Source organism: Lolium perenne, chromosome 3, assembly GCF_019359855.2.
Source record: "Lolium perenne isolate Kyuss_39 chromosome 3, Kyuss_2.0, whole genome shotgun sequence".
Classification (NCBI taxonomy): Eukaryota; Viridiplantae; Streptophyta; class Magnoliopsida; order Poales; family Poaceae; genus Lolium; species Lolium perenne.
In genome coordinates this window covers 174,569,118-174,584,495 of record NC_067246.2, presented here as the reverse complement: position 1 = coordinate 174,584,495, position 15,378 = coordinate 174,569,118, and the positions used below count along the sequence as shown (strand labels likewise).

The 15,378-nt window shown below is 43.9% G+C and overlaps 1 protein-coding gene across 1 annotated transcript; it reads left to right on the top strand.

Annotated features, from left to right (window-relative positions):
* The first annotated feature begins 2,043 nt into the window (after positions 1-2,043).
* Positions 2,044-9,856, top strand: LOC127342654 (ubiquitin carboxyl-terminal hydrolase 7). Its single transcript, XM_051368642.2, has 18 exons — positions 2,044-2,171; positions 3,555-3,700; positions 3,814-3,849; positions 3,990-4,097; positions 4,705-4,805; positions 4,907-5,033; positions 6,867-6,926; positions 7,001-7,065; positions 7,337-7,390; positions 7,825-7,933; positions 8,096-8,184; positions 8,260-8,329; positions 8,462-8,542; positions 8,623-8,697; positions 8,873-8,921; positions 9,145-9,264; positions 9,359-9,433; positions 9,549-9,856. Exons 1-18 carry the CDS (start codon positions 2,162-2,164, stop codon positions 9,596-9,598), a joined length of 1,425 nt encoding a protein of 474 aa, XP_051224602.1. The 5' UTR covers positions 2,044-2,161; the 3' UTR covers positions 9,599-9,856.
* Positions 9,857-15,378: the final 5,522 nt, after the last annotated feature.

Below are 15,378 nucleotides of genomic sequence, written 5' to 3'. Positions count from 1 at the left end.
TATTTATTATTAATCTTTATATTATCTATGCCTTTGCAATAGTCCAAATGAAATGATATTTTCATTTCCAACATCATTATTTTACATGTCAATCCATTAACAATACATATTTTAGGGTCACTTGCAATATAAAAAGTCTTTCATTACAGTTCCATAGTTATTTTAACCAAACAAACTTCCTGCTTTTTAGAGTTCTCTACAGACTAGGGTTAGAGGTCGGGAGGTGGAGCAACTCTCCCGAACCCCACCAACACCCTCCTCCCCCCGCCGCCGCCGCCGACGGTGGCGCCGCAGGGCGAAGCCTCGGTGGCGTGGCGGCGGCGGGGGATCCTCTCCTGTTGCGCCGGGTAGCGGCTTAGCTTGGTTTCATCTAGGGTTTTGGGGGATGGTGGAGGTGGCGTCGCGTCAGAATAAGGGTGCTGGAGCTCGATCCCCATCTCGGTGAGACCACTTGTGGCGACGCCGGCGAGCTGCTGGACGGATATCCTCTCAGATCTGTGGATTTGGGGAGGATGGTTTCACCGGGTGCGGTCGACTTTCGACCTTGCTGTGGAGTTTGTGGAGTCTGTTCAGGAGTCGGATGAGTGCTGATGTTGTTGTCTTCCCCTCGGCCAGCCGCGTTGGCGAGGGAGAGGAAGGGGATGGCACCACTGTCTTCCTTTTTAGGGTCGTTTGTGTTCTTCTGGTGGTGTGCGGCTGCCGCGTCTTGCAGTTTCCTCCGGTTGGCCTTGGTGGCGAGGGGAGGAGGCGGCTTGACGTGTCGACGCCTAAACCTGCCAGATGGTGGAGCGTTCTGCTGGTGGCTTAGGTCTACTGCCCAAGGATCTTCGTTTGGATGTACTGCTTGCTCTTCCCCATCTCATGCCTGCCCGATGGTCTTAAAAGGATTATTAGCTCTCACCCTCCGGGTGGGCACTCCTTTGGTGTTCAAAGCCCAGTGTGGCAACGGAGGCGGCGGTAATACAATGGTGTTGGAAGATGCACTGCTTCTGGATCCGGTTCCTGTACTTAGTTGGTGGACGACGAGGGCAATGGACTTGATTGCGTTTTGGAAGTATGGTGTGAGGTCAGTCTGGGATCATATTGTATTTTTCTTTATTTTTAGAGTCGTTTGTAATCGGTTTCGCAAATGAATTTCATCAGTTGGTATCTAAAAAAAGATTCCACAGTAGACCCTAAGAATAAGTGCGGGTATGAAGAATAAGTGCGGGTATGACAAGCAGACTCCCGATCCGAAGTGTTCGAGCCTGAGGATAATATCGTATGTCCATATGATCGTTGAACATTGTTACAAGACCAGCCCAGTTTTCAGGTGTGAGTCCAATAGAGTTCAGAAATGGACACCGCCGCCGGTTGGGGAGGTCCTGGTGAATGTCGACGCTGCTCTGTTTCTTGGGCAGCAGCGGATGGCTGTGGGTGCAGTGTTCAGAGATCATGCGGGCGCGTGTGTCCTGGTTATTAGTGAACCTCTTCGAGGTTTCACTTGCCCTGAGATGGCTGAGGCACTAGCACTCCAGCGAGCGGTGATCGTCGCTGTTGAGAGGGGATACGGCAAGGTGATTTTTGCCTCCGACTGTCTGTCTCTCATACAACGGCTCTTATCGTCTAAACCTGATCGCTCGCTGGTGGGAGCGGTGGTTGCTGATATCAAGCTGAAGAGCAGGAGCTTTTCTTCGGTCTCCTTCTGTCATGTTAAACGTTCGTTGAATGAAGCGGCACATATTTTGGCTAGATCCGTTGATGTAACTAGCCTAGGTTTTATTTCAATTTCTGCTCCGGATTCTATCCGGAAAACTCTTTGTATTGATATTATGTGATCAATAAAGTGCCGTTTCTCTCAAAAATAAAATAAAATAAGTGCGGGTATGCGAGCTACCGCTTTGTAATGTGTTTTGAAAAAAATGCCTCTAAAAATTTCTCTTTGCGAAGTCGAAATACTAGCGGGCCTAATTTAGCCCATGTTGGATAACAGCCGGCCCAAAGGAGTGAGGAGATCGTACTGGACTCTTGGCCTAGGCCCTTAACACTGTGTGTGTATATAATAATACTCCGTAACAAAATAAATAAATGAAGTGTCCCCTTTCCGGTCGCCTTGTGCCTTTCTCCCCCTCCAAGTAAACTCCGTTTCCCACTGCTCCGACGCGCCGCCGATTCGCCAGCCATGGTGACCGGTGAGTTCCCCTCCGCCCCTTCCGATCCCTCGGTTCATCCCGCCGAAGCATCGATCCGGCCGCCACGCCGCACCTCCGCGGATTTGCTTTTGAATCGGCGTCTGCTTTTCATTTTCGTCTGCCCTATTTTCTTCTTGCGAGGGCTCACGCTTGCTCGGTTAGATCTGCCTCCTGGTGTGCGTAGGGTAACCCGGACGTCTGCAGCGATGGGAGCGCCGGAGAGCCGTGTGCTAGCAGGGTTTCAGTTTGGCTTAGTGGAGTCGGAAGGAAATATGAATTTAGCTAGGGTTTAGGATTAGCTGCCTAGATTTGGGCTCTCTACTGCACGCGCTGGGCTTCTCGTTCTGTTCTTGACCGCATTTGTGATACTTCCAGATGTGTGCGCTAGTGCCTTATGCTGTAGTTCGATGTTGCTGTAACTGTTCAATAAGATATGTATGTGTGCAGTGGTGGGATCCAGTGTTTCGAAAATGAGTGGACAGAGGTTCCGTTCAATAGAAAACTAAGGCTTGCAATAGCCAAGGTCCAAGAAGGTGTCGGGCGAGCCCCAATAGTTTAGCAAGCCCCAACGGCAAAAAGAATAGAGACATCCAGCAGTTCGCATAGGAAAAAGTATAGGTGCCTCTATGGTCACATATTTGCAGTGTAAATAGAACGGTAGTTAATAGAAGCTTCTAGTCAGGATAATTTATTTTCATTAAGAAAGCACCTGCACCTGATTCTGGACTCAACATTTGGCTTAGCTCCCTACTAAGAAGCAAAAGTGCACACTGCTAAAGTGCAGTAGAATTGGCCGTATAGGAAGTGCGCCAGCATCTTTTAGAACGGGAGGCAGGAAGGGCAGGAGTGGAGGGGCACCAAAACAGCCTGTAGTGAGGGATTATGTGTACATCCTCCCTGTGCGCGTCGATCCGGAACTTCACGTTGTTATGTGAGCTATATGATGTGTAGAGGATGGATATAGTTTAGGATCTTGTTAAGTCCTTATGCGAACTACTTACAGTAATTTCTCAAATGCACTTTTAGCTAGTCTCCGAAAGCAGACAACTGAGGTCCGCGTGCCAGTCTAGGGCCTCTTTCATTCGCAGGATTCTCAAAGCAAATGAATAGGAAAATCACAATATTAGGGTGTAATGTCCAGTTGAATCCTAATTCGCAGGATTCTCAAAGCACATGAATAGGAAAAGCGCAGTATTAGGGTGTAATGTCCAGTTGAATCCTACATGATTAGGAACCTACATTAATTTTTGCATCAAACAACGTGTGGTAGTAGATTTGTAGTAGTAACATTTTTTGGGTGTTTTCTTGGCATAAGAGAGTGTGTTTCATACTTAAACAAACTTGTCTTCTTACCGTAACTAATGCTTTTGAAATGCTTTCCAGTAAGTGTGAAATGGCAGAAGCAGGTCTTTTCAGACATAGAGATTGACACCAGCCAGTCGCCCTTCGTTTTCAAGGCCCAGTTGTACGCGCTGACTGGTGTACCCCCAGAACGGCAAAAAATTATGGTGAAGGGTGGAATACTGAAGGTAAAATATTTTGATGATATGCTTCTAGGATCTTAGACTGAATTGATTTTCGTCGTGCATGCCATATTTGACGTGGCTGTGTATAACCACTTAATATTCTCCGTACAATGCAGGATGATGCAGATTGGTCTACTTTGGCAGTGAAAAATGTGAGAAGCTCAACTTGTCTTCCATGTGCTGTTTCATTTTACTGAACCTTACCAGTCTATTACATTCCACTACACAGTACACACTCTGTTTGTCTTGGTTTTGCTTAAACAATATTGAAGGATCCAAATGCACTACACAGGGTCAAAAGTTGATGATGATAGGTACGGCTGATGAGATTGTGAGGGCTCCAGAGAAAAGTCCAGTGTTCGTTGAAGATCTACCAGAAGAAGAGCAAGCAGCTGCATTGGTCCGTATGGCATTCTTGTTATACGCATATATATGATGTAGATTGGTAGGCCTTGATCTCAAGTTACTAATCCCACGATGATTATAGTCTCACGGAATAAAATGGAGCTTGAAAGCATAATGCTACTATATGAATCATACCAAATGTCGCCCTGACAACGTCTGCTGCACTTTACACTTGCTCTTTCATGTATTAAGAACATAGCTATCTAAGTGCAGCAAATAATAGTAGGCTGGTACATTTCCTGGCTAGCGATGGATGGAATGTATGCTCCGAACTTGTTGATCGCATTAAATACTTTTATCTAAATATAAATTTATTTTTCTTAGACAGCCAGTTTATGCCAGTACGATGCTGATCATTAATTGCTTAAAAAAAGATGTTGATCATGAACCAATATAACCAGTCAACAGTGTCGGTAATAGTGTACGCTGCCAAGTACAACTATTATAGTCTTTTAAGAAATCACCTGTAGATATTACTTCTTGAAATTTAGCTGGCTATATTTAAATTATACCCTAAACCATTGACTTCAGTACTAGTGTGCTATTTTTATTTTTGTATTCTCTATCTATGCTACAAGTAAGGTTGTTCTTGTGACTTCCAGGGGCACAGTGCTGGTCTCTATAACCTGGGGAATACATGTTACATGAATTCCACTTTGCAATGTCTGCATTCTGTTCCAGAGCTGAAGTCAGCATTACTGAGGTTCCATTAAACACTCCTCCCCTCCAGGCCTACTGACCTAGTAGGATTGATTTTAATATTGTTTTTCTTCTTGTTGATCTCATTATCTTTTGCTAATGCAGTTACTCAGATAATGTGAGAGGTACTGGGGTGGATCAAACCTCCCATAGTTTAACAGTTGCTACCCGTAATACTTTTGGAGAGCTTGATCAAAGCGTTCGACCAGTTGCACCTCTACACTTCTTACAGGTCAGCAGTCAGCTTTGCCTATTCAGCTCTCAAATCTCAAGCTAGTGAAATGCTTACTAGGTCTCTGTTACTACCTCCGTCCCGGTTTATAGGTACTGCGCGTATTCCTAGGTTGTCAATTTAACCAATGTAACATAATACATATACTACAAATCATATATCATTACAAAGTTTAAATGTTGTACTTTCTAATGTTATAATTTTTATAGTGTAGAACTTGTATTATATTGGTCAAATTGACGATCTTGGGATACACGTAGGCCCTCTAAACTGGGACGGAGGGAGTAGTAGAGGAGCTCCATATGCTACTGCTATGGTTATGGTATTCTATAATTAGATTAGAATTTAGAAGTACTATTTGTTTCGATAGTTCTTTTGTTACCTGATGTGTAGGTCAAAATATTTTGAACTTGAACCATTATTATGTTTAAATGCATCATGATTTGTTACGTAAGTGGCTTTACAATATTATGGTCAAAGTCTCCTATCAAAAGACGATAAAAACTCAACAACTTTTGGCTATGTGTTCAATATGTATTTTAAACTTCTATTGTCTGAAATGCTAAATCCACCATAGCAAAAGAATTTGCAACACAAAACTTGCTAGTACTTTTTTCTTGTTTTTAAAATATGCCAAGTACAATTTAAGTGTTCATGATCCAACTTGATCTAATTGCATTAGGTAATAGAATTGTAGGCCTGGTTGTATTTGCGTCGGTGGAGGACTTGAGGGGTCTTGTGTTGGGTTCGAGGAACAGCCTGTAATTTCAGTGTGGAACATGTATATTAGAAGTTCGTAGCTTGTTGGACCTCAATGAAATTTGATGTCAGTCAACAATTCTCCATTGGCCCAGAGAGTTATAATTGTGCAGCAGTAGGAAGACTAGTCGTACATCCAAGCACTTACAAACTTTTATGGTTTCCCTAACTGATTGTATACTAGAATGACCAATTGGAGCTTGTTGTTGGATGTGACTGAGTTGCGGCGTTCCCTGTGTAGCACTAGCGCGCAACATTGACTTGGCATGCCTAGCTAAATGGGATGGGTGCGCATGGCACGCGAGCTGAATTAGTCACTTCGCTGTTCTAATCAGCTGACCCAACTTTCCTCTGGACATGTAGCTTTATTTGCCCCACACCATATACACAGCGCACATCCATCCTCCAAATCTTCTTCTGACCACATGATTCTGCACTGTTTGATACATCAAGCCTGCAATACTTTTGCACTGTTTCCTAGGGGTATGTGCAGCTATTTATCATGTGTTCAGTAAACATTTTCTCCAAGTTATTTAGAAATAACTACAGTATCCGATTTTCTAAATACATGTAGCATGCTTATTATATAACTGCCTGGTTATTTAACAATTACCAGGTTTTCCGTTACAACTACCAGGTTCTTTGTAAGCTATGCCTCATCTATTAATTATTAAGAAGAGAGTGCTCAGTTTTTAGGAGAAAACCAAGCGAAAACAGGGCCAAGCCCACACAAAGGACAAACCCACACACACCCACAACCAAGACACTCCAACACCGTGACACTAACAAACACCCGGACATGGCACTCCAACACCGAGCCGTAAAGGACAGGCTACGACATTGGGGGGCACCCGTCAGCCAACTGCGGATCCAGGGGCAAATAGATTCACCTTTTATTGTTTCTTACCCTTACTCTTTATTTTGTGCTTTATTTAATGCTGTAGAACAAACCTATTTACAATTAACTGCACTGAGGTAAGGCTACGATATGGCTGGAACTGCTGCTGGTGATGACCTCATAAGAATAGGTCTCATAAGAACTGTCTAACCATTATTTGATCTAACTTTGTGCAGATGCTGCGGAAGAAATACCCCCAATTTGCCCAGCAGCAAAATAATGTTTACATGCAACAGGTTCCTTCCATTCGCCTAGGATTATGTTTTAGCTTATCTACTGCTGAATTGCTAATGGTAAATGTGACTTGCAGGATGCGGAAGAATGCTGGACGCAGTTGGTGTACACACTTTCTCAAACTCTTACATCAGAAGGAAGGTAACTTGTGAAGTTTTGACCTAACTCTCCCATCTATTCACTTGTAGCACTTGCCATGTTATGACATTTTTGTTTAGTTTTGTGTACGATATTTTGGGTAGTCACGCACTACACAGTTGTGGAGTAGTATTAATTTTTCCCTTTCTCCCTTCGGGTGAGATCTCCCTTTGAGAAGCAGCTTAGCGTTACTTATCATGTTAGCAGTGAGCCTACTACCATGTTGTGTATGGGTGGCAATATTCCATTTAATACTATTTGGCTTCTTTGACAGTGAACCTACTGCCAGTCAGATGAAGGAGCTTTTTGGGATTGATCTTGTGAGCAGGTTCTCTCTCCCCCCTCCCTTCCACTCAGAGCTGTCTTTTATGCTTATATGTGTTTGTTTTGTTGAACGATTAATACTGTACTGTATTTCTACTATTTTTGTACAGTACACAGATAGCTATTTGGCTACAACTTGCAACTTTCTTAGGCACCGGGACCTTTGCTGATAACGCTACTTTTATAGAGCGATTAGAATAACTAGGATTTCTCTTGCATTTCCTCGACACCCAAACGATATAGAGCACTTACCAAAGTCCCCTGTAAAACTGATGATACAACATGTCCACAAACAGACCTGAAGCTTATTTTTATCTTTCATGTACAAAGGACCGTGTGTTGTTCTTAGACAAGGCAGCTAGATTACTCATTTATTCATAATGAAGATGAGAATGCTCTAGTGTACTTCTATTTGTTACTGATGACTTTTATTTGCAGGGTACACTGTGCAGAAAGCGGTGAGGAGAGTTCAGAGGCAGAGTCAGTTTATTCTCTGAAGTGCCATATATCTCATGATGTGAACCACCTTCATGAAGGACTGAAGCATGTAAGTTCCATTTATGATTTGATTATTCTTTTGTTTTACATCAAGTAATTTTTCGCTTTGTGCTGATTTGATACCTCCTTTTCTTGGTTACCTGGTTCACATATCTTGTGTTCTATGGCCTCAGAGTTTATGCTAATTATTCTTCTTGTATTTTTTCTAAAGGGTTTGAAGACAGAACTTGAGAAAGTTTCGCCATCACTGGGTCGAACTGCTGTTTACACAAGAGAGTCAAGAATAAACGACTTGCCTAGGCAAGAACATAACTCCCATTCATGATTTTGTTCTCATGTTAATCAGAAATATCATGTATGTATTTTTTTCTTCAGGTACTTGACTGTGCAGTTTGTTCGATTCTTTTGGAAAAGGGAGTCGAACCAAAAGGCAAAGATTTTACGTGTATGTTTACTTCCGTTGCTCTCTTTTTCATAACAAGCTACAAATACCTTTGTGGAACATTATGAACGGAGTTTGTAAGGAGACACTTTTGTTACAAAATATGTTTGTAATGTAACTTTCTTTTCCTACCAGAAAGTGGATTATCCCCTGGAACTTGATGTATATGACTTCTGCTCAGATGAACTGAAACAAAAGCTCCAGGCTCCTCGACAGGTAGCTTTGTTTTCACTTTCAAATTTTAATTTGTTAACTCTATGCTGGTGCTGACTGGGATATTTAATTTGCATGTGAAGGTGATGAGAGATGCAGAAAATGCCAAGTTTGGTTTGAAAGTACAGGGGAAAACAAACAGCTTAAAAGATATCGAGGTAATGGTCTTTCTGCTAACCCAGAGTATCATTGAACTACATGGTCAAATTAGCATATACAATTGTTAAGAAATGATGATTAAAGTGTTGTGGCAATTAGCAAATGCTAGTTAGGCACTTTCATTTATTCTTAGTCTCCAGCCCTACTGATGGACTATATTACATTTCATTTCAGGGCTCATCAACTAGTGCCGGAGAATCATCTAGCATGGACATTGACAAAGGCAAGGGATTGGTTTATGTTCTTATCTAGCAAAGCTGCTCACATGCTTATATTGTAATTAAGTAATAGTTATGTTTTATCTCTAATTATCGTTGGCTTGCTTTCTAATGTTCATTTTTGAGTGCTCGTTAACGAAAGTAACTGCTCTGAATAGTCACCTCCTACAGAAGAGATCAAACTCCTTGCCAATGGTGACTGACTAGGCTCTAAACTTTCATATGCAGCTGACTCTTCTATACCAAAGAAACAAATAACTGGGGTCTATGATTTAATTGCTGTCTTGACGCACAAAGGAAGAAGTGCAGATTCTGGCCACTACGTTGGCTGGGTTAAGCAAGATGACGGTCAGATCAACTGGTCTTATTGTTCAGTCGTTATATATCTGTAACTAAATACTTCCTGGCACTAGAAAGATTCTGACAGTTCCATGTAATTCAGGAAAATGGATCGAGTTTGATGATGACAACCCAAGCATACGCAAGGAAGAAGAGATTTTGAAACTATCAGGCGGAGGTGAGCAGCTATTTTGTTAAAGAACATTGACTCGAATAGTGAGCAGTTTAAAGAACATAATCTCGAATATGTTGTGAATTGTCCTTAAAGATGCTCACGTTTCTTCTCTTAACAGGTGACTGGCACATGGCTTACATCTGCCTGTACAAAGCTCGTGTTATCTGAACCTAGGAGCTGAGAAAGTTTTATGTGCTGAATTTGCTCTACATTTTCAAGTCTCGTATACATTTGCTTGTTCTTCTGCCACATGAGGGCATGTTTTGATGATTTGTCCACTTTGCTTCAAACGGAGGAGTCATCGGTGTTAATTGGGATGTGTACTTATTCAAAAGTCATCTAGAGTATTTACCAGCAGTCAACAAATATAGAGCAAAGTTGTTTTGAAGCTTATTATATTTGACAGTTAAGATATGGTTTATTTTCTTTTCCTAGCTATAACTTTGTGTTTTGCTCACTCTGTTAAACTAGCGCGCATACCTTGGAACTAGTTGAAAACGGAATGGAAACTTTCTGTCTGTTTACTACCGAAGAAAAAGGAAATGCAGAGCTAAAACAGGGGAAAAAAATAAACGAAGGTGGCATTTTGCGAAATATGAACGTAAACAGAAATAGTATACAGAAACGGCTATGGAAACGAGAGAGCTATTTCTTTTGGAAACTGGAACTGGGCAAGGAAATTTTGGACAAACAAATATGAAAAGTTTCCAGAGTATGTCTCTTGCGGCAGCTGCATTGAGAATGCCGAGTAAACTTTGGGTAGGATAGCATGCCACTACACAGATCTATGCAATACAAAATACTACCTCCATTTCATAAAACAGGGCATATAAATTTAGTCAAAAGTCAACATTGCTTAAGTTTGACTAAGTATAGAGTCAAAAAATATGAAGATCTGCAATACCAAATCTTTATATATTTCCCTAAAAAAAAAAATCTTTATATATCAATCGATCAACCATAAAATGTATTTTATAGTGTATTTGTTGGAGAGTTTGTGTTCCAAGGGAACAGGGGTATCTCACGAACTCTACGTATCGAACACAGGGGGCTGTACACGCCATCTCCGTACCCTCGGTGACCTCGGTGACGAAGACAAGCAAACGAACACTACATGAGACACAGAGAGTTTACCCAGGTTTGGTTCCTTATGGGAGAGTTTACCAAGGTTCGGTCCCTTAAGGTGGAGGTAACGACCTACTCCTACTTGTCTAGATTGATGCACTGTGGCTTCACGAGGTTACAATATCAGAGTTTGTGTTGAGCTCTGGATCCAAGAAGATCGGGCCAAAGGAGAAGATCCCCTCTAAGGTTGTGCCGTTGTTGCTTTTATAGCTGCTCTGATCCTCTTCCCCTAAATCACTTGGCAGGAAGGGTTGGCACATAGCAACAAAAGAGGGTACAACTGCATGGTTCTACTTTACCCATGGACTCGGTCCATGGTCGATTAGAAACCACCGTCCATGGCAGGATGCTGAGCTTGCCGATGACATCCTCCTCTGCAGCGCTGCGCCGTCCATGGTCTTCATACACCAAAGTGGCAAGTCTCGGGGCTCTCTTTGGTGATAGCAGATAGTCTGCCAAACTTAAATCGTAGGAGTGGAAAGTGCCCTCTTCATCACCGAGAGGGAAACTTGGTCCTCTGCGCCAGCTGTGGCGCTCGTCATCGTCGTCGTTATGCGTGTCACTCTCTGGGGTGACGTAGATTCACAGGCGTGCCCTCTGGTGGAGCTCAGAGTCACGGACGCGCTCCGCGTCACTTCCCTGCGAGGGAGGCCTTGCGTGGTGCTACTTCCCCGAAGGAGGTTTCAGGAGACGCTTGCCTCGCGAGGGAATCTCGTCGAGGTTTGTGCCCCCAAAGGGGCGCTCCGCGAGGGTCGCCCCTCGCCTGGCACCGGGCCTCGCGAAGGAAAACTCCCGCATTGTCGTAGCTGGGCTTTCCATCATGGTCTAGTAGTAGGTGGGTCGTGGTACCCCGGTTGCCACCACACCGACAATTGCCCCCGGCGCCTAGCTTGTAAGCACCTTGAAGGCGAAGGGGTAGGGGACCTAAAGAGCTGGTGGGGCTTGATCGACGAGACGTGGCAGGGCACGTCCGCGGGACCGATCGTGGGTGTAACCATGGACACGATCGTGGGCACGTTCACTGTTGCCGTTGGATTCAACAACCGTAGTTGATTCTTTAGTCTTGGTAGCTGCTCCGCGTGCTTTAATAGTTGAGCCCGTGTCAGAGCAATAATCCTAGACCTATGCAAATTTGCTACGGGAATACTTCTACGGGATGACGTGGTGAATTCGTGGGTGCATCACGATCCTGAAAACACGGAAGGAAAAAAAACTGCACCAAATCACCTGCCTCCACCTCATCCCGTAAGTGCTAGCCCGTAAAATTCCTCCCGTAGATGTAGCATTGCTGGTGTCAGAGCGGTCCCATCATTGCCTTCTCCGCCGCCACTTCTCCCCTGCGAACTCGCACACCATCTTCCTCAAAGCTCGCTCGCCTCTTCCTTCAACTTGCTTTGTGGAGCAATGGGGCCAAAGAAGAAGCAACTCCCCCTGAAGGACCTGGAGGAGGCACCGGCGATTCTCCCTGTGCTGGTGACCCCACAGATCCTCAACGAGGAGGGCCTCAGGAACGTCCACCGTTCGGTGGTCGATAATATGATTCTGGAGCATTACCAGATCGATGCGCTTCATCTGTAGCCAAACTCCATCACCACCCTTGCCCTCTTCACCTTGGCCCGCGAGGCATTCATCTACATCAAGCCCTCGAGGGCGTTATTCCGCCATTTCTACAGCTTGCGCACCACCGTGGGCAACCAGTGCTCCGATTGCGTCTCCTTCCGTCCCACCGACGGGACATAATTCCAGTTCATCCCCATGGACTGGACGAAGAAGGTGAAGGACTTCCGGAAGCGTTGGGTCTACATGGACACCCGCTGAGCTAACCCGCTTTACACGGTTCCACATGCGCTTGCGGGTTAGAGCTCCAGCTGGGGGAGTGCGAAGATCACCGGCGAGGGACTCAAGGCTCTCGCGGAACGCATCGTGACCCTGCGCGAAGCCTGGCGGGGCAAATGATCGCCAAGCAGTTCATCTGGCGACGCATCACGCCTCTTCAAGATCACAAGATGGATCTGTGGTACTAACCGCCGAGGCGACCCGATGCAGCTCCACGCCGGTGTCCTTGAGGATGACATGGTCGATGAATTGACGAAGATGCTCTTCGTCGAGACTGAGGTGACCTCCCTGACGAGGCCCTGTCGTTGTATTGCTTGCCCTAGAGGAAAAATATCTTCTCGAAGCTTGCCCCGGTTCAATGAGTGGGGGTTGTGCCCGCCTGGGCACGTAGGGAAGTGATAACGCGTGAAGCACACGTCCGTTAGGAACCCCAAGAGGAAGGTGTGATGCGTACAGCAGCGAGTTTGTAAGGAGACTCATTTTAGCAATAATAAAAATAAGTAAAGCAAACTAAATTAAGTAAAGTAAAACAAGTAACTAAATTTTTGTGTGTTTTTGATATAGAGAAAGCAAACAAGACATCAAATAAAATAAAGAAAAGCAAGTAACTAATTTTTTGTGTGTTTTTGATATAAAGAAAGCAAACAAAACAGAAAATAAAATAAAGTAAGGCAAGACAATAAACAAAGTAAAGAGATTGGATGTGAGAGACTCCCCTTGCAGCGTGCCTTGATCTCCCCGGCAACGGCGCCAGAAAAAGAGCTGTTGCCGTGGGAGTTGGCAATCTCTGGGGTGTAACTTTTCTTCAGATCCCCGGCAACGGCGCCAGAAAAAGAGCTTGATAACGCGTGAAGCACACGTCCGTTGGGAACCCCAAGAGGAAGGTGTGATGCGTACAGCAGCAAGTTTTCTCTCAGTAAGAAACCAAGGTTATCGAACCAGTAGGAGATGAAGGCCACGTGAAGGTTGTTGGTGAAGGAGTGTAGTGCAGCGCAACACCAGGGATTCCGGCGCCAACGTGGAACCTGCACAACACAATCAAAATACTTTGCCCCAACTTAACAGTGAGGTTGTCAATCTCACCGGCTTGCTGTAAACAAAGGATTAAACGTATGGTGTGGATAATGATGTTTGTTTGCAAAGAACAGCAGAGAACAATGATTGCAGTAGATTGTATTCAGATGTAAAAGAATGGACCGGGGTCCACTGTTCACTAGTGGTGTCTCTCCAATAAGATAAATAGAATGTTGGGTGAACAAATTACAGTTGGGCAATTGACAAATAGAGAGGGCATAACAATGCACATACATATCATGATGACTAATATGAGATTTACTTAGGGCATTACGACAAAGAACATAGACCGCTATCCAGCATGCATTTATGCCTAAAAAGTCCACCTTCGGGTTAGCATCCGCACCCCTTCCAGTATTAAGTTGCAAACAACAGACAATTGCATTAAGCATGGTGCGTAATGTAATCAACACAAATATCCTTAGACAAAGCATTGATGTTTTATCCCTAGTGGCAACAGCACATCCACAACCTTAGAACTTTCTGTCACTGTCCCAGATTCAATGGAGGCATGAACCCACTATCGAGCATAAATACTCCCTCTTGGAGTCACAAGTATCAACTTGGCCAGAGCCTCTACTAGCAACGGAGAGCATGCAAGATCATAAACAACACATATATGATAGATTGATAATCAACTTGACATAGTATTCCATATTCATCGGATCCCAACAAACACAACATGTAGCATTACAAATAGATGATCTTGATAATGATAGGCAGCTCACAAGATCTAACATGATAGCACAAGAGGAGAAGACAACTATCTAGCTACTGCTATGGATCCATAGTCCAAGGATGAACTACTCACACATTAGTCCGGAGGCGATCATGGTGATGTAGAGTCCTCCGGGTGATGATTCCCCTCTCCGGCAGGGTGCCGGAGGCGATCTCCTGAATCCCCCGAGATGGGATTGGCGGCGGCGGCGTCTCTGGAACTTTTCTCGTATCGTGGCTCTCGGTAATAGGGTTTTCGCGACGGATAGAATAAATAGGCGAAGAGGCAGAGTCGGGGGCGCCCGAGGGGCCCACACCATAGGGCGGCGCGCCCCCTTCCTGGCCGCGCCGCCTGGTGGGGTCGCCACCTCGTGGCCCCACTCCGTATCTCCTTCGGTCTTCTGGAAAGCTCCGTGGAAAATAAGACCCTGAGCTTTTGTTTCGTCCAATTCCGAGAATATTTCCTGTGTAGGATTTCTGAAACCAAAAACAGCAGAAAACAGGAACTGGCGCTTCGGCATCTTGTTAATAGGTTAGTGCTGAAAAATGCATATAAATGATATAAAGTGTATATAAAACATGTGAGTATTGTCATAAAACTAGCATGAAACATAAGAAATTATAGATATGTTTGAGACGTATCAAGCATCCCCAAGCTTAGTTCCTACTCGCCCTCGAGTAGGTAAACGATAACAAGGATAATTTCTGAAGTGACATGCTGCTATCGTAATCTTGATCAATACTATTGTAAAGCATATGAGATGAATGAAGTGATTCGAAGCAATGGTAAAGACAATGACTAAACAACTGAATCATATAGCAAAGAATTTTCATGAATAGTACTTTCAAGACAAGCATCAATAAGACTTGCATATGAGTTAACTCATAAAGCAATAAATTCTTAGTAGAAGGTTTTGAAGCAATATAAAGGAACATATATGTTTCAGCAGTTGCTTTCAACTTCAACATGTATATCTCATGGATGTATATCTCATGGATGATTGTCAACACAAAGTAATATGATGAACGCAAATAAGCAAGTATGTAGGAATCAATGCACACAGTTGACACAAGTGTTTGCTTCTAAGATAGAAAGAAGTAGGTAAACTGACTCAACATAAAGTAAAAGAAAGGCCCTTCGCAGAGGGAAGCAGGGATTACTATTTTAGTGCTAGAGCTTTTTATTTTGAAATCAT

Coding starts and splice junctions, on each gene's coding strand:
- LOC127342654 (XM_051368642.2), top strand. Junction 7,934..8,095: donor TTCATGAAGGACTGAAGCAT/GTAAGTTCCATT, acceptor TTTTTTCTAAAG/GGTTTGAAGACAGAACTTGA. Junction 8,185..8,259: donor AGAATAAACGACTTGCCTAG/GCAAGAACATAA, acceptor TTTTTTCTTCAG/GTACTTGACTGTGCAGTTTG.